Source organism: Dermacentor silvarum, chromosome 5, assembly GCF_013339745.2.
Source record: "Dermacentor silvarum isolate Dsil-2018 chromosome 5, BIME_Dsil_1.4, whole genome shotgun sequence".
Taxonomy (NCBI): domain Eukaryota; kingdom Metazoa; phylum Arthropoda; class Arachnida; order Ixodida; family Ixodidae; genus Dermacentor; species Dermacentor silvarum.
The window spans coordinates 34,787,324-34,811,159 of record NC_051158.1 but is presented as its reverse complement, the minus strand read 5'-3'; the positions used below and the strand labels follow the sequence as shown (position 1 = coordinate 34,811,159).

Below are 23,836 nucleotides of genomic sequence, written 5' to 3'. Positions count from 1 at the left end.
CCGTCATTTCTTCAAGGAGGTAAAATCATGCTTTTATATTTTTTTTACTCCATGGTGATGGAGTAAATATATTGGACTATGGAGTTGTAAAAGGTATTCAACCATAAAAACCCGTATTCAGGCATATTTGTGTTTACAGTACAGTAACCTAGGGAATACGACTGTGTTAAAAGCGGACACCTTTGCTGCAGTGAGGTGTCCTGACGTGTCCTGACGTGTGCTGAGATGCGTGTGCTCAAGACATGTAGTGAGCTCAGACATTTAGACTGTTCCTACATGGATGGGGGCTCCTGTTTTTGGAGCCAGTGTGGTTATTTAAAATAAACCGTGTTTCCTGTCGCTCCTGCTCCCGGATGTATACATCCCTGTGCCTGGATATATCCTGGCCTAAACGCTACCCCGAGCCGTAACACTAGACATAAAATAAATAGAGGCGATGAAGTTGAACATTTCTACAATGTATTCTTACCTGTGACTCAGCGGCTAACGCTACATTTGTGTTACACACTCGTAACCGTTGATAGTTTTTTCTGCCTATTTTGCATTTATATCCCAGAACATTTTCCGCTTCAAAAGCCAAACATCTTGTAGGCGGTTATAGACAGGACGGAAAGAGTCACTATTTCTATATGAAGAACTTTTAGGTCTCTGTATTTGTACCTCTTAAAAAATCCACCGTCTTCTCATGTAAAACGTCGGACTTCTTCGTGCAGGTTAAATGGACAGTAACGACGCTGACGAAATCGGCAATCTGGTTGTCGACTTGGACGGCGCAAGAGGAATCTTCACTGGAACGCTCATCGACTACCGTATGCCTTGCACGGCGAGCGAGGACACAACATGCCAAATTGTATCCAATCTTTCCGTTTGGAACGAGTTTCTCTGTTGGATTCATCTGGAGCTGCGCGAGTTGCCGGAAACCGGGAGGCAAATTGGCCTGGTGCGCGTCCGTGATAAATGTTTTCGTTTGGCCACCGAATACCATCTACATCGCGCGGCCGCAGTACTGTATTGGCTGCTCAAGACTCACCGTTGCGTGGCGTGCGTGCACATTCCGTACTTGAACACTTCCAGTGAAGAACTCTGTAAATTTTACAGAGCTGTATTTCGGATACTTCTCGACGGCAATTGTATAAAATCTTTGACGGTAGAATGTTCCCCGTGGGTTGTTCGCACAAGCTTTCGCCATCTCCACTTGTCTCTGAACTTCAGTGAACTTGAATTGTCTGATACCTCGATTGATTCACTCGTTTCAACAGCCATTTGTGCACTTATTCCAACTACAGCAACATTGAGTTTTCTTAATTTGTCGGGTATCTTACTTCTACGAAGGCAAGCACAGATGTTCTTTACAGCGCTCAGCGCGAACACCACATTGCGAGATTTATCGCTATCTTACAATGCAGTTGGAGAAGACCCTACTTCTGTCGTTCAGTTTCTTGCCAGTAACGCTACCCTGCAACGTTTGATGTTGAAGGGTAATTCATTCGTTAACGACTACAATCTGAAGTATATTTTCGCAGGTATGCTTATGAATGGGGCAATCTGGAGTTTGGAAGTCGACAACTTCGTTCTGGATTCGAAAAGCGTTGAGCTGGGAGCGCGGATGCTGAGAGAAAACAAAGTATTGAGATACTTTAAGTTTTCAACGTGTGCCTCAATACATGATGAGTATTTTGTGACAGACTTTTTCCACCTAGGGATTCCTGGCAACATAGGCGCATGGCATGAAGCGGTTTCGCAGAACAACACGCTCCAATATATGACGCTGAGTTCCGGCATTTGGAATGCGGAGCATTGGGGGTCATTCTTCCGCATTTTGTCGAAACACAAAAGCCTCAAGATGGTGACGATTGACGTGCGAGAGACTGAATACGCTCACTTGGCTGGTGTCGTCAGGGAACTGGAACTAAGCGGCAGTGAAGAGAAAGTTTCGTTCAATGCTCCCTGTAGGATAGACACATTGGCGCTTTCTGATTGCATGCGCTGCTCTGAACTTGCGGCATACGTGCCGATCGAAAGTGAACCTAACTTCCTACGAGTGTTCCAACAGCTTCCTGCTTTGTCCCACTTGAATGCTTTGAGCCTGACAATAGAGCACTGGGACATCACGATTGTTCGCTTGTTGCTCAACACATAGCAACCACATCTGTGCTCCGAAAGCTCCACATTAAGTTAAATTTGAAATCCTACCCGCGCGAGTTGGTCGAGTGGTTTCTAGGTTTCTCCCAGTCGCTGCGGCTCAACCGAAGCATCACCGAGCTTGGCATTGGCGCTCGTGTCCATCCGTCCGAAGCTCTCGCAGTCGTGGGCGAAGCGGTAAGGCGAAGCGCGACGATCCGAAAGATCTGCATAATGGAATGGTCTACACCAGCACTTCTCAGCTTCATGTGTGGTCTGAGCGCCGGCATAGTCAAGAACCGCACGCTGTGTCACACCGCCTCGGACTATTATTATGAGTGGGCTTATAACGTCAAAGGATGGTTCGCCGTGTACGACACGGCGAGGAGGAACTCGGGTTTTGTGGCACGAGCAGCTCAGTTCCTGAACTACGCACGGTGCGACAGGTAAGCACAGCGACCTTACTCACTAATAATCGGCTCGGTCAAGTCCACTGTGGGACGATGGCCTTGCCTTGCCTCAGCCTTGCCGCTACCTTGCTTCAGCCGAGCGAACTTGTGTCAAGCGTTAAAAAAAATCGAAGTGTCTTATACACGAATGCAACCAACTACTGTTGACTGTCCTGTTGCTGAACTATATTTTGTTATTAGCCTAACATTACATATAATGATTCACCACTCCTCTGTAACGTCATCAGGCATTGAGAGTATGTTAAATAAATAAATAAGTGACCTATTATCAACGAAAATCAAGTATTTGTTTAAACGAAAAGCCACCAATGGGAACGCTCTTCAGCGTATAGAGAATTATCCCGTTGAATTGCTTCCGTAAGGTTAGCTGTCATGTATTTTATTTAAGAGCTTTTAAAGAAAGTGAAACCGACTATTCTGATTATGTTCCAAGTGGCCAGGAATTTCCACGCAGCGGCATTAGTGCCCTCAAACATGCTTCGAAGGAATTTTAAATGCTGCACGCAGACCGACCATGATCACTAGGCCGCACGTGAAAATGGGTTGCGAGGTGAAGGCACTAGCTGCCGCTTCGAAAAGCACTGCCACGCATTTTATTGTAGAATTGAGCGTGCACAACATACAAGCGAACAGAACAAAAACGAACAGAATCACCCGGTGAACTCTACAAGGAAACGAGTCCGCCATACCACGCCCAACTTTACCCTCCATACTGAATCGCCATCCACCGCCACACGAACTGCCTACAAAAAATGTGCCAGAGTTAAAGAAATTATTTGCCATTACTTCCACGAGAAATCAAATCGCCTAATTGAATAATTAACCTAATTGTGCTAATTAACTTTTTCATTAGTTATTTTACGGCACAACTTTCAATCTACGAATTATAGCCGCTGAATTAGGAAGGCGTATCCAGTTGGAACGAATTTTCAGGACTGAACCAGTTGCGCGATATTTATTTTCATAGTGCCGACGAAATGCATGGGAGTTCCAGCTAACTTCGTGCTTCAATGCACAAAACAACGTTTTCCTGAAAAAGTTAACTGGAACGCCTACGTATTTCGTCGTACACTTTCAAAGTGAATATCTCGAAACTGGTTCAGTCCTGACAATTCCTTCGAAGTGGATACGGCTTGCGACTTGTTTTATTCACGGGGTTGGGGCGTCAGGGAGGGTTGGTGATGACCGTTTTCTTGCCTTTGAAACTGGTTGCGGTGCCTTCCTTCTCTAAAAGCTGCCGAATTAATGCAATCATGCCGTCTTTGCAGCCTGACCGTTAATACAACCGTGGCTGATAAGAATCCCGCCTTTATTCCCATCCAGGCACTGCGCTGCAGGTTTGGATCGCGTCTCCCGTCATCCAGCGCTCCTGGCGGAGCTCGCCGAAGTGCTGTCCATCGGCCAGGTCGAGGCAGCAGACATGGTGCAACGACGGTTCCGAAGCATCGAGGGTTTGCATGACTTCATGCGACTGGCCGGAGTCGTCAAAGAGCGGGTCACGTGTCTGCCACGTGAGGATGGACGCATGCAACTGGACGACCTCAACGATGACTGCTGGGCCCACGTGAGGCGCTTCTTGGAGCTGGATGACGTACCACATAGATGTGCGTCTCCATCGAGTCCGTAGGCACGTTTTATTGGCACCGGAGTCACAGCGTGAAAGAGATACTCCCCGGAAAGAAATCACTCGTATTGCTTGGTTTAATAATATTTATGCAGGGGTTTGAAAGCTTCGAAACCCGTTTTTGTGATAGCGATATTTTTTTTTTCAGAATTGATGGCGCATGTTACTTTCTCTCATATAATTTTTGAGTGTGGTTCTTCCGCCAACAAGGCGTCAGATTGAGTGCATATTTTTCTAATACTGCCAGCGGAGCTTTTCCTGTTCCTGTTTGTTTCTTTGTATGAATTCGTGGCAATAAAAGGTGAACGAAGAAAAAGAAAACCTGACTACTGCTCGTAAGTATCCCAAGATAAGCGGAATGCACCCAAATTAGGCAGCCAGGTCATTCCGCGCCAAACGTACCAGCCGGAAGTTCGAACATCTACGATATATATATATATATATATATATATATATATATATATATATATATAGCAGTGAATTAAAGAGTAACCGGAGCCGGCACAGAAGTAGTTCAAAAAATAGAAGCACGTAGGAAAAACATAAGACTTTACTGACGTTTCGGCCGGGGTCCACAAGCATACAGAGCTCAATTTATACCTTTTTGCCGTAAGGGTGAAAAGAGACAAGAAAAAAATACAAAGTGAAAAAAAAATACAAAGTAAAAAAGAATACAACGAACACGTAAATGGAAAACTACGCGTGCACAGAGTGGAATTATTAAAAAAAGTGAATACAACAAGGCTGTGAAAACAAGCTCCTAAATCGTGAGTAGCCCATGACCACAGGTGCGCACAGATGTGTCGTCATGGATGTCAACACGTGCAATGACCCATGTCAAAATCATCAAAACGATGGGCATGTACAGTGGTGCTATACAGGGGTACAAAGTTGGGCGTGTATGGAGTGGGATTATTGAAAACGTATTAACAAAGAGCATGCGGGCATCACTGACAGGATTTAGTGGCGTGGTGAGTGTCTGCACATCTGATGGCTCATGTCAAGGTATATCAGAAACGACGGGCATGCACAGGGGTACAAAGTTGGGCGTGCATGGAGTGGGATTTGAAAACGTATTAACAAAAAGCATGCAGGCGTGACTGACGGGATTTAGTGGCGTCGTGAGTGTCGACACATCTCATGGCTAATGTCAAGGTACATCCGAAGCGACAGGCATGTACAGTGGTGCCATAAAGGGGTACAAAGCTGCGTGTACATACATTGGCATTGTGAAAAACAAATTAACAAAAGGGATACGAGCGGTCGCTGCTGCCAGGTTAGTATTTGACCACAAAGACGGTCATACACCCTCCCTGGCTTAAAGGACTCCTGCACTGTGACCTCCACTAACCTCAGAGTTGAACGAACTGCGATCCATTGAATTCTTCGCACACGTGGTATTGTTTGTGTTTGTCGGCAGGCGTATTTTATACAATTTCTATGATTGTGTGAAAAAAATGAAATAAATGTGGGCGTTTATTACGCACATCTTCCTCATCTGTATGTTATCATCATCATCCTCGCACTTTTACCTATCCTCCTCTTCGCCTGTATATGTGTTCTTCATCATCGCCTGTGTGCTGCGCTGGTTCGCTGACGAGCTCCCGGGCCTAATAAACGTCGTTCCAACCGAGACGTCACAAGTGGTGGAGTGTGCTCTTCGGTCCTACGTCCTCTGGCCGTCCGGTCTGCCTCCTGGAGCTTCGTTCAGGTCGCCGCTTGCGCCCACCGTCAGCTAGCATGCCGCAGGACGTGCAGCCTGGCGCCCCTATTGCCTCCATTCCGACATCGCAAGTGCCTCCTTCCTTTATCATCAACAGCGCCCAGCGTGACCCCCATCTCTTCGCTGGTCTTCGCGGAGAGGATGTCGAAGACTGGCTGGACGATTATGAGCGAGTCAGTTCCGCCAATCACTGGGATGATGTTAATAAACTACGCCATGTCTCCTATCTGTCTGGCGTGGCGAAGACGTGGTTCTTTAACCACGAGCCCGAATTGACCGACTGGACTCTCTTCAAGCACCAGCTTCGTGAAGTGTTCGGCACACCGGCTGTTCGGTCCACTCTAGCCAAGAAAAGCCTCGATGCTCGCAAACAACACCTGGGTGAGTTCGTACACCTCCTACATCGAGGACGTCCTTGCACTCTGCCGACATGTGAATTCTTCAATGTCGGAGTCGGACAGGGTACGCCACATTCTCAAAGGCATTGGAACTCTTGCCTTCAATGCACTCGCCACTAAGAATCCGGCTACCGTCGCTGACGTCGTAATCACTTGTCAGCGCCTCGATGAGCTCGAGTCTGTCCGCCTACAGCCCGACATTGACGATGCCCATTCTACGGGGGACCATGACCTACGTAAACTGATACGCACGCTCATACGCGAAGAGTTACAATCGATGGGGTTAACCTCACCTTCGACGTATCCCAGCCAACCTTTTGGTGCGTCATTGCGTGACGTTATAAGGGAAGAACTGGCGTCCTTACCCTGCGCTGTGCCAGCACAAGCTCCTGTCCCTCAAGCATTACCAACTACCGCACGACCGACATACGCGCAAGTTGCTGCCAAGCCTGTCGGCCACGTCACTTCTCCGTTGCCGCTACCAACTTACGCGTCGGTTGCTACTGCGCCCACGGTTCACTTCCCGTCATCACCGCCAGAGCCTTCATCGGCCCATCTGAGCTCCCTGTCACACGGTACACCGAACACCCCCTACTACCCCCCTTGGCGTCCGTCTCGTCCTACGTGCTATTATTGTGGCTATCGCGGCCACATATCACGCTTTTGCCGCAAGCGCCAGCAAGACGAGCGTCGGGGCTACGATATGTGTGAGCGCGATTTTTACAGTGGGGCCTCTTACCAAGGGCGGCGTTACTCTTCACCTTCGCAGCGCTCTCCATCTCCGCCTGCATCACCTGATGCACGAGGCGCTTACCGTTCGGCCAGACGCCGTTCTCCATCACCCTACCGCCGCTCATCGTCACCACTTAGGCCTGCCTCCCTTACCTCTACCGTTCGCGCGGAAAACTAAGCGATGCAGTTTCCGGAGGAAAAACTGCATACACACACAAGACTGAAATTCCTCCAGCGCGCCCATCCAATATGATTCGTGTGTACGTTGAAGGGGTGCCCGTGGATGCTTTAGTGGATACTGGTGCGGCTTTGTCGGTTATGAATGTTAATTTGTGTTCCCGTCTGAAGAAAGTTATGACGCCTTACGATGGTCCCACGCTGGTTGCAGCCGAAGGGAACACTATTCGATCTGCTGCCTTCTGTACTGCGCGTGTACTTATCGATGACATTCTCCATCACATACAGTTTGCTGTGCTATACCCGTGCTCTCACCAGCTGATTTTGGGATGGGATTTTCTATCTTCTGCCTCTGCTGCTATTTGTTGTGGGCAGCGTGTGCTACACCTTACCGACACCGAACACTTCCTTGGCGAAGAAACCCACACGCCACTTCACCTGACCGCTGCGGAAGATACGGAACTACTCCCAGGACAAATCCAACTAGTTACTCTCCTATCCGACAACATTGACCATGGTGACGACTGGAACGCGATAGCGTTGTCGGACCCCGTTCGCATCGCATTTTTGTTTCGTTTGGCTTCACCGCAACAAAGAACGTGGGAAAGCGAGCTTACAAATCCCAAGCTTATACCGATCCCCTTAAAGTAGGCTTCACTTTAAACAGAAGTGCATTGCTCGGAAAACCTTTTTCCAGGGGCAATATAAGTCGTCTTATGTTAAAATGTGAAGGCCCTAGCACCTTTTTTATTATTTTATTAATTGTTTGCTATTGCCCCGAACCCGATGCGTACGCGTGTCCAAAACGCATTACGCAGGCGAACTCCCAATTTGTCCTGCCGAGGATGACAGCGCCATCTGCATATCATTTTCGCAAGTAAATTAATCGAGCGCGTCGTGTTGGAATGGTAGAAATGCTGGAAAAGGGGTTTGTGTATGAGTTTCCTCGTAACAAAATTATGTTTTCTCGTACATTCAAATTACAATCCGACGCCACCACCTATGTAAGTTGTGGTTAAGTTGTACTTTACTATTTTCCGACGAATTTCTCTGTCAGAAATTCATTTTTTGTTCACCAAAACCCTGCACCACGTGGAGGGCCTACGCGGTCGGGGTGGTTCGGGATGATTTTTTCTTCGCTAACACCTTGCGCCACGCGGAGGGCCTGCGCGGTCGGGGTGGTTGAGGGTGATTTTTTCCCGCCACGGACGCCGTCATCCAGGCTGGCGCCGGATTTTCTGCGACACGTGGCCCTTAACGCTGTCGCGTTAAAATGCGTCTCAAAGCCCAAATCACCCGACTGCAACTAAATTGTCGCGTGTATAGCGGGACCATTTGACGCAGCACTTGTCCATAGTTGCATGTTCGTTATATTGTTCCGTCCGTGAAAGCATACCGCGCAACAACTGTGTCGTTTTGGTACATCGCGAGTAGCCTGTACAAAAAGAAAATTGGGAAGACATCCGAAGGCCATGTCTTTCCGTGAGGGACAGACACCTCGTAGCCAACGTAAAAAAAAAAAAAAAAAAAAAAAAAAAAAAAAAAAAAAAAAAAAACAGAAAAAGGAGCGTAGCGTGATTAGCAACGTAGCGTGTCAACAAACGCATAGAAATCACAGTTCCGAATCTGACCTACGGGTTTTTTCAGAATTGTTTGCGTGTCGGTGCTGATGGTACGTACCGCTTGCGCAATCCACGGCTCCACTCAATTAGTTGCACTGTTCGAGGCCTGTTGAGCCAACATTTATAGACGAGAAAGTATCTATAAACGTTGTGTTGAGCGAACGACGCCATTTCCCTAAACAAACCGCGAAATAGCTCTCAGCGCAATTTCGACGGAACATCGCAGCGAGCGCTGCGACGTTGCGACCAACCGGTTGGTCGCAGGCGAAAATCGCAGGGTGGGCACTGCGACTGCGATTTTCGTCGCATGCGACGGAAATCGCACTTCTGGTGCGATGTCGCATCATGTGAAACAGCCTTCATACGTACTCTTCGGTAAAGACGAACATTCGAAGTGACCACCACCGCTACCGATCCTGAAGGTTAGGGCGCCTCGATGCGCCGCGTCCGGGTGCGCGCGCATCGAGGCACTCTAGTGGACGCCTGCGGCGCACGCCGTCGGTGGACAAAGGCGATAACAAGAGGAGGAAACAAAACAGTAAAAAAATAAAGGTGAAAATCTCCTGGTCAATGCTGTTTCTCAGCGGGAGCATGTGACCTCGCGTCATCATACGGGTCCTACAGGCTATGACCTGTGAGGCGGCAAATGCCTGCTTGAACTGCGTAGCGAACTACTTCCAGCAGCACGAAAGCACAGAAGTATTTTTAAGGTCATTAGGTGAGATGACGTCGTTTGTGGCTGTTCGCCGATTTGCACAGAAGCGACAAACATCCATCACAGACTGGATAAAACCAAGCAAGAGTACCACTTGAAGACAGCTTTCGATTCAGTTCAGCTAAATGCTTTTCATGCCATTGTTGTCCCGTTGTAAGTCGACTTCATTTACCGTTTTAAGTAAGATATTTTACCGTTTAAGTAAGCATTATATTTTGAACTCGTCCATTGCAGCAGCCGGCCGGCGGTGGCGCCGAGCAGACGCCACGCGCTCAGGTGTTCCTTTTAACAGTGGACCGCTCTGTACGTCACAAATACGTGTTACTCCGAGGTGAAAGACTCAGACATGCCTTCTCCTCTTGCTCCTAACTCTTCTACAACTTTTTTTTTTTTTTTCGCAAATACTGGTTTCTGTGGAGGACCCTGCTGTGCACGGAGGCCGATTCGCCCTGGCATATACAGCGTCGCTGTGGAAGCATGTATAGCGTACCTGATTTAAATCAAGTAGGCTAGGTGACTATTTGTCACAGCCCCGTTTCAATGGGAATGCTATTAAATCATCATCACCACGTGAAGTTTCTCTGGCGTGAGCGACTGCACACGGTGACGTCCTTCCTAGGACTCATGGTCCTGCGACGCGTTCTCCGCTTTTGCACGGTCCTGCTTTACATTGTATTACATTGCTGCTGTCGCCGCCTCTCCGCTTTGTTAGCTTTCTTTCTCCGTCGTGAACGCGCTACGCAGCACCCCTATCATTTCCAGGTAACGGTGAGAGGCAACCGATGACACCCCGAGGGGGATCTAAGTTAAGCAGGCGCGAAGGCGCTCGCGCGGACATGGGCGTGCTAGACAGAAGGGACGTACCCTCATTCGCTCGACGCCGCCAATGGGACGAGTAAGGCACGGCCTGCGCGAGGAGGTCCAAGGTGTTCATGAGAAAAAATAACTACGGGAACTTCGCGACACCACAACCCTACAGAAAACAGCTAAGCTTGTGAGCGAGCTAGCTTTACTTCTACATGGCTGCTACCACTGGTACTTGCGAAAAATACTATTGAAGAATGCTGGTGGCCACATTTTTTGCGACAGTGCCATCACCATGTCGGCAAGGGGTGATGCATAAATCAGAGGGGGCGGCGGGTGTCAGGACATCCCCCCCTGGATCCGCGCCTGCACGGAGACACGTGTACACCAGAAACAAACACACACGAAGGCATACACACAGACACGCGCACACATACCCGCACAGACGCACGCACACACGTACACGCAGGAAAGCACGCACACAAAGGAACTCACACACGCACGCACACGCACGCACGCACGTACACACGCACACACACACACACAACGCTAACTCAAGACACGCTGCTGAAGAAAGATGCCCCTGGCGTGCACCAATATCAGTACACGACCGATTATGGCGCCGGCGTTTTCGAGGGGCGGCAAGCCCAAGAGCACAGCCAGCACGTTCGATGCGCCTTGACTCCGCAGACGTTCGCGGTTTCGGTACCGCGTGGAATGTTGCACCTCACAGCTTCGCCGGCGTCTCCGTGTCTGCGTCCCCGGGACTTTGGCGCCGGACTGTCGCTGTTCTCGCTCAGTGTCCCGGATGAGAGAGAGAGAGAGAGAGCGTTCCGCAAGGCGGCGAGCATGACCTTGTGACGTGCAAACGTTCTCTGGGTTCTGACCGTTCTGTAGACAGTCGCTTTTCGCCGCGTTCGTCGCGCGACTCGCGAGCTGTGTAGGGTGCCTCGATGCCCAGCGCCGCTGTCCAGGGTGGAGACAACCCCGCTGGCGCCGCCATATTGAGTCACACAAGCTGAGACTCAGCTACGCTTGCGTTCATAAATTGCGTTCATAAACTCGCGGCGCACTTCCAAGTGTTTTGCCTTGTTTTGCCTTGATGAGGATTTTTTTTATCGGTATCGCATCTGCACACCTTTATAACTGAAGAAACTGCCAACATCAGCCTCATTCTCTTCGTCAACGGGCAACCCTGTACTCCGAACTCGCTCGGCAACGGGCATCCCTATCGAAATAAAAGCTAGTTTTTTTGTTCACCTCACACGAAGCAGTCGGTTTGACCTGCCATAATTTCCTCATATATTTGGTGCCGAAAACCCGGGATAAACGATCGAACTTACCATTGAGGCAACGAGGTCAACAGACGTCACCCGCACAACGAGCTCGGGGAAAACCAGCAACGATCCTCGGGCAAAAACGGTCGACGAGGCGCACCTTCAACAACAAACGCCCAGGGACGCCATACCCAACGGAAACCGACGCCACGACTCAAGCCCCTTCGCGGTAAGCGAACTGTTAACACTGATGCTATGATGGAACGGCTCAAACTGAAGAGAAGCGCTTTGCGAACTCAAGTGACTAAACTGATTTCTGAAGCTGACTTATTATTGGAGAGCCATGCAGACGAAGGAGCTCTTAATGTCTTGTCTTCGAGGCTTAGCGCCCTCCAAATACAGCTAAACGAGGTGGACGCAGCCATCGAACCTTTAGTGCAAGACCAAGACGCAGAGCAAAATTATGTACGGGCCATAGAATACAACGACCGTATCGTCGCGCACATGGAAAAACTCCGCCAGGAAGCAGAAAAAGACGCGCGAAAGAAACAAGCAGAAATGGCAGCGACGCGGGCGCAGACCGACGGCCCTCCGGCGGGGGCAAGGTCCAAAGTGAAACTGCCGAAGCTCGAGTTACAACGATTTAGCGGCGCCGCCGCGGAGTGGCAGTCCTTCTAGGAGCAGTTCGAGCAAGCGGTGCACGGAAACGCGCCCTCTCCAACGCTGAAAAGTTTCTGTACTTGCGATCGTCACTTTCGGGAAAAGCTGCAACGGCCATTGCCGGCATTCAGGTGACTGGGGCAAATTACACCAGTGTAATCTAACTTCTAAAGGAGCGCTTCGGTAGACGAGATGTGCTCATACAAGAACACCTGACTCAGTTGCTCGACTTGCCACCGGTACGGAACGAAAAGGAGCATATCGGCCTACGTCGGCTCTATGACCATCTGCAACGCAACATCGCGGGTTTCACGGCGCTCGGAGTCAAAGCGGACAGTTACGGCGCACTACTCTCCTCCGCACTCCTGCGAATGCTGCCAACCGATCTTGTTGTCGCGTACCATAAAGGACTTTCTGCTGCAAGCAAAGATGACGGGCTCAGCATCAAGAGTTTGCAAACTTTTCTGAAAACAGAAGCAGAGAGCCGGGAAAAGGCACTGCAGAGTCGCCAACCGACGCCGCAACGCAGCGACCCCAAGATCGGCGCTCTCGGCTTCATAGCCGAGGAGAATAAAGTTGGGCGGCGCGTGCTAACGGCGCAAGCACGACACGCGCCAGTCCGTTCTAAAAGTCTGCTGAGCTGGTCCTCTTGGTCGTGCGCTCCGCGGCGACACCTTGGTTTCCGACACATTCATTACCTCTATGTTATCTTCATCGTCTTGTTGTAAAGCTGCTTATTTGTTTGCGAGCACCAGCCTGAATTGGTCTGCTTTTACCCTTACTACGTCTAGGTTGGTCAGTTTAGTCTTGAGTAATTTTATTGTTTCTCTCTTCAAATTGAGAGAAATCCTAGACCTTACTAACCTAAGGTCACTGCACTTTACCCTACCTAACACTTCTACATCCTGCACTATTTTGGGATCGTCAGAGAGTATGAAATCTATTTCATTCCTTGTTTCTCCATTAGGGCTTTTCCAGGTCCACTTCCTGTTGCAACACTTCCCGAAGAAGGTATTCATCATTCGGAGCTTATTCCTTTTCGCGAATTCTACCATCACCTCTCCTCTAGTGTTCTTAGAACCGATGCCGTAGTTGCCAATTGCTTGCTCACCAGCTGCCTTTTCCCCACTTTTGCATTGAAGTCTGCCATGACTACAGTATACTGCGTTTGCACCTTTGTCATTGCCAATTCAACATCTTCATCAAACTGTTCTATTTCTTCATCGTCGTGACTGGAGGTTGGGGCGTAGGCTTGTACTACCTTCATTCTATACCTCCTATTCAGCTTTATTACGACGACTGCTATACCCTATAATTAATGCAGTAGAATTAATCAATGTTGCCCGATATGTCCTTATGGACTAGAAATCCTGCTCCGAATTCTCTTGTATCTGGAAGACCTCTGTAGCAGAGGACGTGGCCGTTAGTCAGCACTGTATATGCCTCACCAGTTCTTCTAACCTCACTAAGGCCAATAATATCCCAGGCAATACCTGATAATTCTTCAAATGTCCCTGCTAAGCTAGCCTCACTCGATAGGGTGCGCTTGTTGAACGTTGCCAGGTTCAGTTTGCAGTCGCGGCCTGTCGGGACCCAGAGATTCCTAGCACCCTCTGCCGCGTCGCAGGTCTGACCGCCGCCTTGGTCAGGTGCTCCGCAGCCGCTGGGGACTGAGGGCCATGGGTTAACTGTAGGAGATATCATGATTAAATCCAGTTAAATGCAGTTTAGTTAATCACGACTGCGTAGGATAGATAATGTATATTAGATAGACAGACTGTAAGCTGAGCCATGGTGCGGTGGACGCGAGCGTCCTTGTGGCAACAGCGGCAAAAGGAGCATGTTGCTTGGCGAAGGCGACTGCACGACGGCGATGTATGGCTGATTTGTTGTACTCTAGCGAAAAAGTGCTTCAACAAATCCCTTTGTGACTTGGCTAGCACCGAAGACAGTACTTTGACGGCCGCTGGATAAAAAAAAAAAAAAGGCCGTGGTACTGAAGAGCGGTCGCATAGCGTTTACTGGTAGGTCTGTCTGCGAGGAAAGTGCTGGGGAATGTGGGGCTGTCCCGGAGGCGGCGCACTTCACCAAAGCCTCTCAAGACGCTATCTGCGAGACGAGACTATGGCGGGCACGTCACTTTGACCCACACGGCGGAATTCTTTTACAGTCATGGGCTTTTTATCGATGTTGTACTGCTGGTACAGGCCCTGGCCCCGCGACACCGCTTGCGAGATGGGCGACGGAATATCCATGTCGATGTCGTCGTAGCCACCCTTGCGTGGGATCTACTCCTTAGGTGGGATGATCTCGGACAGGCCGGAATTGTGTGCCCCCATGGACTCCATGTGCTCGAGGTACTTGCAGAAGTCCTGCATCTCCTGCAGGACTTCTCCGGAAGTCCTGCGGAAGTTATCCGCGCCTAACACCATCATCTTGGGCACACTCGAGGGGCACGCGCCCCCCGTGGCGCCCCCGCCCGGGCTGGGCTTCTCCATAGTGCACTGCATCCTCCTCCACCTCCTTTCGATAGACGCCGCTGTGCGATGGTCCTCGTGAAGCTTACTCGGGCGTTTGCACCACGAACAAGGTGCATTATTCTCTTCTGGACATTCTGGACATGTCACTCCTCTTTTAAGCACACCACGTGCACTGAAAAACCACCATAAACAACTTGCTGCTATGCGGCGAGTTGCACGCGAAAAACGGGAGTGTGGGTGACCACTACTCCCGGCGTTCCTTTCTCGCGTTTGTAGCCAAATAAAGACTGGTAAGCTGTCACGTGACACAGCTCTTGAGCGAGGCGCCAGCGTCGGGTCAAATTCCAGAGCCGACTTATCAGCTTCCGAAAATAACCCCCAAAAGTGCGGACAATTAATAAGAGGCCTCCTGGTGCGCCAGTGAACGCCGATTTTGGTCCCAAGACCGAGTCAGAGGCCAGAGTTGTTAGAACACAACAAAATATATTCTTAAAATAAAAGATTCACAGATGCGCACTTCGGCTAGGCACATCACTATACAATTCGTATGGGTGTTAAGAAAACTGTGAAAAATAATTAACGACAAGTGCTAAGAGTTCAACACGTACAGTACATAATGAATAGGAACACAAGTCTTCGCTGGTATTCACTGCGTGATTCATTTGGCAAACACGCATTATTCACCGCGCAGTTCTCAGAACCAAACTGCATCCGGCAAATTAAAGAAATAAAACAATCAAATAAACAAGGAATAAACGACACCTCTGAAGTCACGCTGCATGCGTAAATCTGCGCGAAAAGTCCGTTTTAAGCGACGGCAACTATTCAGTGGTATTGAAGACCTGCCTGGTGTGTACGACAGTATGACGCGAAGCTCTCTCTCAAAAGTCGGAGACGTAAAAATACAGCTTGAATGTTCGTGACGCCCGCCGGCTACGTACTTTCAAGTACGGCGGAGCGCAGAAATGAGCCCAGAGTACCCCTTGCTGCCACTTCGGGCAAAGCGGCGGCAACTCGAGAGCCATTGCCTCATGCGCGGCGCATTGGCGGAGCGGCGCCGTTTGGCCACCTCTCTCATTCTACCACCGTCGTTCTCTCCCTCTCTCGAAGCTTGCGCGGGGCCGACGTGTGCGTTTGTTGGCTAGTGTGATACGGGTCATCAGGCAACAGGGTCTACCTGCTGCGACAACCAGCGACCTCCTGTTCCCGTCGCCTCCCCACCTCCGAGCTCTCCATAGCCTTTTGGAGTTTGTGGAATTGAACAGAATCACCGCCCATCGCTAAGCGCTCGCCCGCAGCAGGCCACCGCCTCCATCACGAGCCGCCTCCATGATCGGATGAGACTTGCTGCTTCTCCTTCTCTTCCCTTCGTTTCAACATCTTTATCTCCTTTTCCCCCTTTCCCTGACGCTGCGCCGTGCTCCCTATTGGGCAGCAGAAATAAGCGTCACTTTCTTCTTCCATAAAATCACTACTACTAGTGTGATACGCGGCGCGCGCTTTGATTATGCGCAGTTTTGCGACGTACGCCATTGTGTGCTCTCGCTCCTGTTATCATGGGCTCTCACGAGTGCGAATGCCCATAGGCGTGAGTGAGCATAGCCTGCGAAAATATTGCTCAGTAGTAGTAAGTTACACTCATTCTGTCGACCTACGCCTTTTGCTCGACGCTAATTCACGTGACCTTGCTGGCACCGCAATAGGTGACCCGTAAAAGAGCGAGTGATTCTGGGATGCGCCGTCTGCTCGCTGTTTCCGGTTCGAGGAAGCGCAGCCGCCGCCACCGCTTCACCATTGAAGCCTATTGATGCGCTTGCAGTCCGGCTTTGTCACACACGAAGATTACCCGGTTGCAGGCGCCTAGCAGAACCATGATCGGCTGTTCAGCCGTTGGCTGCTCAAATTCAAGCGTTAACTCATGTAACTACGGCCTTGCAGCGTCCCTTGCTGAGTCAGCTGTGCACAAGCATCATAGGCATGGCTGCCACTTCCAAAACTGAACCATCAGTGAACAAAAAGAAAATGAACGTACAGTGGCACTTATCAGGCGGCGATGAGCTGTGTAAGGGTCGACACGGAATGATTCCTGAAGATATTTATTTCTTTAACATTAAAAACAAGTACGGGGTTTCACGTGCCAAAACCACGATATGATTATGAGGCACACCGTAGTGGGGGAATCCGGAAATTTTCACCACCTGGGGTTCTTTAAGGTGCACCTAAATCTAAGTACACGGGTGTTGTCGCATTCTAATTACGCTAGCTGCGCCGTTACTGACGATACCGGTTGCAGCGACGATCACAGGGCAGTATTTACCAGGCTGCTATAGCCATCACCTCAGCACCCGATTTTCTAATGCTTCTACACGCTTGACAAAATGACTGAACTGCAGGCAGAGCACTCAGTGACGGTGCGTCCAAGCAGCGGCAAATGTCGTAGAGCTAAACCTGGCAGAAACAAAAAAAAAGGCTGCCGAAATGAAAACCACAGTTTGTTTATGAATAAAAGCGTATCCTTGCCTTTAATGGCTCGTCACCGTCGCGCCCAGAGTGAACTGGAACCTAGAAATCATCTGCATGAATGGTACGACATTGCTGGTGGACAAAGCGGACGGAAAGCTTCGCACGACTGACAGTTGAAACGGCGTAGAAAAACACGTGTGCCGGGCATGCCGCCTGATGCCGCCGCGTCGTCCGTCGAACCGGAAGCTGCTAGCAGAAGGCGCGCCCCACAATTCCCAGCGATTTCTCATTTTACGGGTCACCTATTGGAGTAAGCGTGCACCAAGCAGTAAGGGAATACAATGTCTCCAGACCACGCCACAACACACAGGCGAAAGGCAATCGCCGTTTCTTCTCTGGCGGTGGCATCATTCGCGGAGGTTCGAATAAAGAGCTTTTTCCTCTATAGCATTGTTTTTAAATGCGAAGCATTTCTTGGCGAAAAATTACCACTTTGAGGGCATCTATCTGTCTAGCCGCCTACGTACGTACCAAAATTGGCATACAATGGCAAAAGTGTATGACGAACATAAATGATAGGTCATGACACGAATATCATGGCATCTTTGCCATGTAGGTCATAAAACAGCCGCCTGTACCAAAATTGGCACAGAATGACAAGGTGTATGACCAACATATATGATAAATTGTGACATGAATGTCATGACATGCGTGTCATGTAGGCCATGAAAGAGCCGCCTACGTCTTGCTCTCATGGTCGTTTCGTTAATTTTGTAGGTACCAAAATTTGCATAGTATGACAAGAGTGTGTAACGAACATAAATGATAGATCATGGCATGAAACAGCCGCCTACGTCTTGGTGCTCTTATGGTCGTTTCGTTAACTTGGTAGGTACCAAAATTGGCATAGTATGACAAGAGTGTATGACGAACACAAATGATACGACATGACATGAATGTCATGACGTGCGTTTCATGTAGGTCATGAAATAGCGGCCAACCTCTTGTTGCTCTCATGGTCGTTTGGTTAACTTGGTAGGCACACTGCTTCGCATAACATCGATTCCCACAGGGCGCGAAATCCATCGGCTTAATTTTTTTGTCTCTCTGTCGAGCATAGATGGAGGCCCCAGCGTTGGAAGCGTCACCGTGGCATAAAATCGATGCTGCTGTAGGCCAGTGCCCGCATTTAGAATGATGTCCTGTGGCTAGAACTGCTCGCGATGACAAATGCCTGTCGGTCGCCATATGGGACATCGTAATGTTAGCAAGGGGTCTGGCCAATAGCAAACAGCACTTACAAGCGAAAACCTTCGCGAATTCGGCACCGGGTGTGTATAGGAACAGTGACGTAGCTAGAGGGGAACACACCGGCACGTGTCCTCCCTCCCTCCCTCCCCCCCCCCCCCCCCCCCCACACACACACACACACACGCGCGCGCGCGCGCTATCTTTACCGGAACTTCTGTGTTAGTATGCGGCGAGCCCACCGACGTCATAACTGCTTTTCAATTTACCCGGCTTGCCAGAGCCTGCATCTATGAGCTTTGCAGAGCTGTTTAAAATTTTCAGTGCATAAATGGCAACAATAAAAGCTCTATACGTACGCTTACGATATATAAGGTGCCAAAGCCCATAATTTTTCAATGCGAATTGAAATACATTCTTCGTGAACATCATGCCCTGTCTTCTGGTAAAGTTTTCTTTTTCAGTTGGTCTGCAAACATTTCCTGCATTATGTAAGCTGCAACATTCCGCGAAGTGTTTTTTTTTATTCGATTTGCATAATAGAATTTAGGCGGTAAAAATTCAAGGTACGTTGTATCAAACAGCAGTGCCTCCACAAAGAAAAAAAATAAAAGAGTCATGCTCGTACGCTAAACAGACATGAAAAAAAAAAAAATCGTACAGAAGCTAATGTTTCCTTGCGCGCAAGTTTGAACGAAGCTTCTGTACGAATTTTTGCACGAATTTTTTTTATTTTCGTTTGTTTCGGAACCGCGGTGAGTTGGGTACTGTTAATTCTCAACCAAGAAAAGGCCATTCCTTGGACGTTTCGAACGAGGCAGTCTATTCACCGAGAGCGAGCGGGCCTGTCATAGACTGTGACGCGTGAACAAAGGAGCTCACGTAGGCGACAACCACCATCGCCCTCCCTGGAATCGGTATTTACTGTGAAAATCACTCTACCTAATGCTGGTCCTGATCAGCCGATCGTGACGCAGAGCCCACTAATTGATGAAATGGGCCAACGTCGACCAACACCGTGGGAACTGCGTCGACCTCAGTTTCCCAGATTGCCACGCGGTTGCGAAGCGTGCGGGGTCGAGGGTGCAACATAGAAGGCGGTGTTCGGCGGGACGTTGTGACGTCCTGTAAGAAATTTCGCGACCGATTAGACGATTGTGATTGGCCGAGCTACCCTCATCAGTTTCCCTAGTCCAGTCTGCATGGGAAGACGAATGTTTTAAGAAGCGGAGACTTTTGGTGCAGTGAAGAGAGGCCTCACGTGTCCTGATGTGAGATCAGACATTGAATGTGCTCCTACATGGAGTGGGCTTCCGTATCTGGAGCCAGTGTGAGTAATGTAAAATACACCAGTTTCTTCATTTCCTTCAAATTTGCGAACTCATCTCTTCACCAGCAACGCCCGAGTACGACCTACGAACCGCGCAACACTCCTAACGCTACAGTACTATTTTACAAGTCGCAGTAAAAGCACGAGGAAACGAGATTTAAGATAAATGCTACTCTTATCTGCTAACAGCACTACGCGGTCCGCAACGTCGTCTGCGCCTGCGTACCACTGTTTAGCATGGTGATTTCACTTATTCGCTCATTTTGTTGTTTCTACTAATGAAAACAAACAAACCTCGGTTGTTGCCGGCGTTGGGACGGATCGCTTGCTTCTCTTATAGCAGCAAACTGGCAGTGGTAGGACCCCACAAAATTCGGGTGGAAGCAGCAGCTGTATGCGTGTAGCTATGCTGTCAAGGTAACAGTTTCGTTTCGACGTGCCTTTACCAAGATGGCGGACGGCGCTTTGAGATCAGCCAATAGACGGCGCTTGACATTTTTAACATGCCCTGTTAGGCACAGCTGCTAGAAAAGATAGTTGTGGATTAATATTCGAGTTCTTGCGTTAACGTTATCAAGTTGCAAAACTCAAAGTGAACTTTTAAGTTGGGACAACTCAACACGCGGGAAAATGTTTTAAAAAATTTACCTTAAAATTCATTTTTTTAGGACGCCGTTATGAACCGTTATAGACTGCTTACACTGGTTTCACCTCTTCCATGTTTTCTTCTCTAGCGGAACGTGAACCGAAAAATCTGGGAACGTATTCACAAAGCATTTAGTCCGCAAGTGTGCTTTAACCGTTGCCTCGCCGCTTGAGGAATCGGTTGGATTTACTTTCACGAACAATTTCAGCGTAAGCGTTTGTTTTTTCCTTCTTAATACGGGTCCTTACCGTAACAGGAACCGAAAGTATTTCAGTTCGACACCGTGTAACCTGCATGCACTGAGCCTTAGACTCCAAAGTTGAGGGAATCCATCAGCACAGTCCCATTGAATCGTAGTGGGCTTTGGACAAAGAAATGTCTTTTAGGTGAACCATTATGTGAATGTAGAGCCGGCGAGGTTCCACACTTTTGACAAAGAGTTGGCCCTGCGAATGCTTTCCTTTCGCACCGGGACCGTCTTGCAAAGTGAAGCTGCCCGTGCCACGGGGCCCGAGTTTCACCATGCCGTGCCGTATACGGTGAACCAATCGGCTGATGGACGCCGTCAGCCGATTGCGTCACCTCCAAGGTGACGCTGCGCGAGCTTTAATTATTCGAGATGTCCGCGGACAGACGACAAACAGAAAACAATAGTCAGGGAGCAGTTCTAAATTGTACGAGAGGAAATATATTTTTCGGATTGTCTGACCCAATTTCACTATTTCGGCGAAGGGACAGAGCTCTCTGCAAATTAAACGCTACTCATATGTATTAAAACATGTGGGACGCTAGAGCTCTACGACACAGACATATTAGTGTCCAATGACTGTGATTGCCGCTCCGCTGCAAATTTCCCAAAAAGCAAACAACCAGGGTTTTCAACATTGTCATTTCCCTTATGCACTGAGTAACCGCTATTGCCAGTTTTGTTAATGTGAAGCTGTTTAAGGGTTAACGTCGTCAAGGGCTCCGCGAAGACATCTATCGCGGCGCCCTTCAAATAAGTGGTAGTCGGCATGCAGGGTCGTCACGCATCGGTGCCTCTTGAGCAGCAAGACGAGGTACATAAAGGCGTGGCGCCGTTGTGGTCCCACGTTAAGATCCTGATCTCAGTGCCTCGAGTCCACCAATGTCAGCTCGTCATATCTTTCGGTTAAGCGCCGCAGTCGGAGCCTTATGCAGCAAATGTAGCTCGATCCACGCTGAAAGATTGCCAATGATCTGGGATGTTCGGACTGGTATGATCTCGCATGTTCGGAAGGTTTTTTTTCCGTCCTTGGTTGCGTCTTAACATTACGGAATGAATGAATCAACCCTTGACTAACCAATGAACAAACAATCAATCATCCCTTAATTCAATTCATCGCCTACGTCTCTTTAATGATCCTGCGTCACATTGGGACGCAAAATGAACGAGCCAGTCAAACGACTAACCAATCACTCATCATTCAATCAATCCCGTCTACCATCGTATCGCCTTGACAAGCTGTAGCTTCGCTTTGAGATGTCAAACTGCGTGAGCCTATATATCGACCACTCAGGCAGACTAATTCATTCATATGCTAATGCGCAATTAGCATATTATTATATATTAGCAATTGTGCGTCTCGTTATTGCGTGAGTCGCACAATTGACCATTCAATCAATAGGGCAAATCCACTCACTACGGCGCCTTGTACCTTAATCGCTTTGCGACGTAAATTGAATAGATCGAAGGACTAACAATCATTCACTTAAACCCTTTAACTACAGCGGCTTCACAAGCTGGAGAGTCGCTTAGGTGCGTAAACATAAGTGAACCAATCAACTCGGAAATCAATCGGTCCACTAATAAAGAAATCAATGACGCAAACAAACAAACAAAATCATACATCGCAGCGCCTCTAAAAGCTCGCGTCGCTTTGGGACTTCAACTGAAAGAACCGATCAATGACTAAACGCTGAAACACTAATCAACCCACCAATTGTTAAGGGTGCTTACAGGAATCGGTCGACTGTCAGCAATAAACGCCAAGGCAGCATCAAGGCTCATCAAGATGGCTAAAGCTGCATTCATTAATCAATGCATCACTGCATCAATCAATGAGATAAATCAACTACGGCGCCGTCACTAGCTCAACGCCGTTTAAGAGAGAGAGAGAGAGAGATATCCCACTCTATATGGCAAAACATAGACGCCTCTCTGCACGACGACCTGCGTCAGCTTCGCAAGGCTCTATACTGTCGGCGCCTCCATGTCGGCGTCCCCGGGAATTTGACGCCAGGCTGTCGCTTGTCGGGCGGTCCTGGCCGCTCTGGTAGGTCTGCCACAGAGTCCCGGATGTAAGTGAGCGCACTGCCTCGCCGCTTGCAGCGAAGTTGCCCTTGAACGGCTGCGTCAGTAGCGTTCGCCGCGGTGAAGCAGTGCCATCTTCTTGTCCGCGCTGGGTGTGTTCGACCGTGTCGACTTCGTCAACGTGTGCGAGGGATCGGAACGGAGGCTCACGGAGGCGCAGCGGCGTTGCTTTTGGGAGCCGCTCATCGCGACGGTGAGTGAAATCATTCGATTTTGTGCGCTGCTGTAATGAGACAGCCTCTATGGCACAATTTCTTACGTTTTGTTGATTAGAATGGTTATTCTTCTCAATCGTTATATTAGAGAACTATGTACGTTAGTGTTATTTATAGCATTTGTAGCAAAGGTAGAGACGCTCTATCGAGCTAAGCTGTCATAGTAATCGTAAACCACGACGTAATAACCCAATTGTCGTGGCGTCATGTCTATTTTGCATATTGATGGCGTCACCAAGCGAATTATAAAGTGCGCCGTAGTCTGCTGTCCTGGACACGTGAATAACGAAACGGGAGAAACGTTCAGGCCTCCCTCGCGGGAGTTTGTTGTCACCTGCTGCAGTGAGGCGTGCATTCGAGTAGTACGGCACCTTACCCCCGCCGATCTCGGTTTGCTGCGTATACCGAATGCAAAGCACCTGTTTCACTTTTTCCTCGCTCGTTTTGCGTACGTCCTTCACGCGTGTAGCATTTGACAGAAGCGCTAACAGCTTGTATCCGATACACGCTGCAAGACCGTATCGTAAAGCTGATCGGCTCACTCGCCACAGGCATGTTCAAATGAAATCGTTGTTCAGGCACGTAAAACGGGCCGTCAAAGCGAAACTCTTGGGGTACATCGCAACGGCCGCACGCATTAGAGACAGATCGCCGTGGGAGCCGAGTGACAACGCAAGAGTCTGCAGCCACAACTATATAGTTTCCAACAGAAAATATTAATCTCCACCTAGCGGATTTCCGCTGAACTATTACGTCATAACAGAAAAGATTACATGATTTGTGAATAGCGTTTGCA

General features: G+C 49.1%; 1 protein-coding gene across 3 annotated transcripts in view; it reads left to right on the top strand.

Annotated features, from left to right (window-relative positions):
- The first annotated feature begins 2,180 nt into the window (after positions 1-2,180).
- The window catches only part of LOC119454060 (uncharacterized), a 41,604-nt gene continuing 19,948 nt past the window's right edge, over positions 2,181-23,836 (top strand). The window contains exons 1-2 of one of the 3 annotated variants that reach the window (XM_049667690.1): positions 2,181-2,567; positions 3,915-3,996. In XM_049667690.1, the coding sequence (XP_049523647.1) occupies positions 2,356-2,567; positions 3,915-3,996 (294 nt within the window). In that variant the 5' untranslated portion in view covers positions 2,181-2,355. Of the gene's footprint in view, positions 2,568-3,914; positions 3,997-22,915; positions 23,019-23,836 lie in introns of those variants that run through there. The other 2 variants (XM_049667689.1, XR_007467034.1) reach the window with 2 other exon arrangements.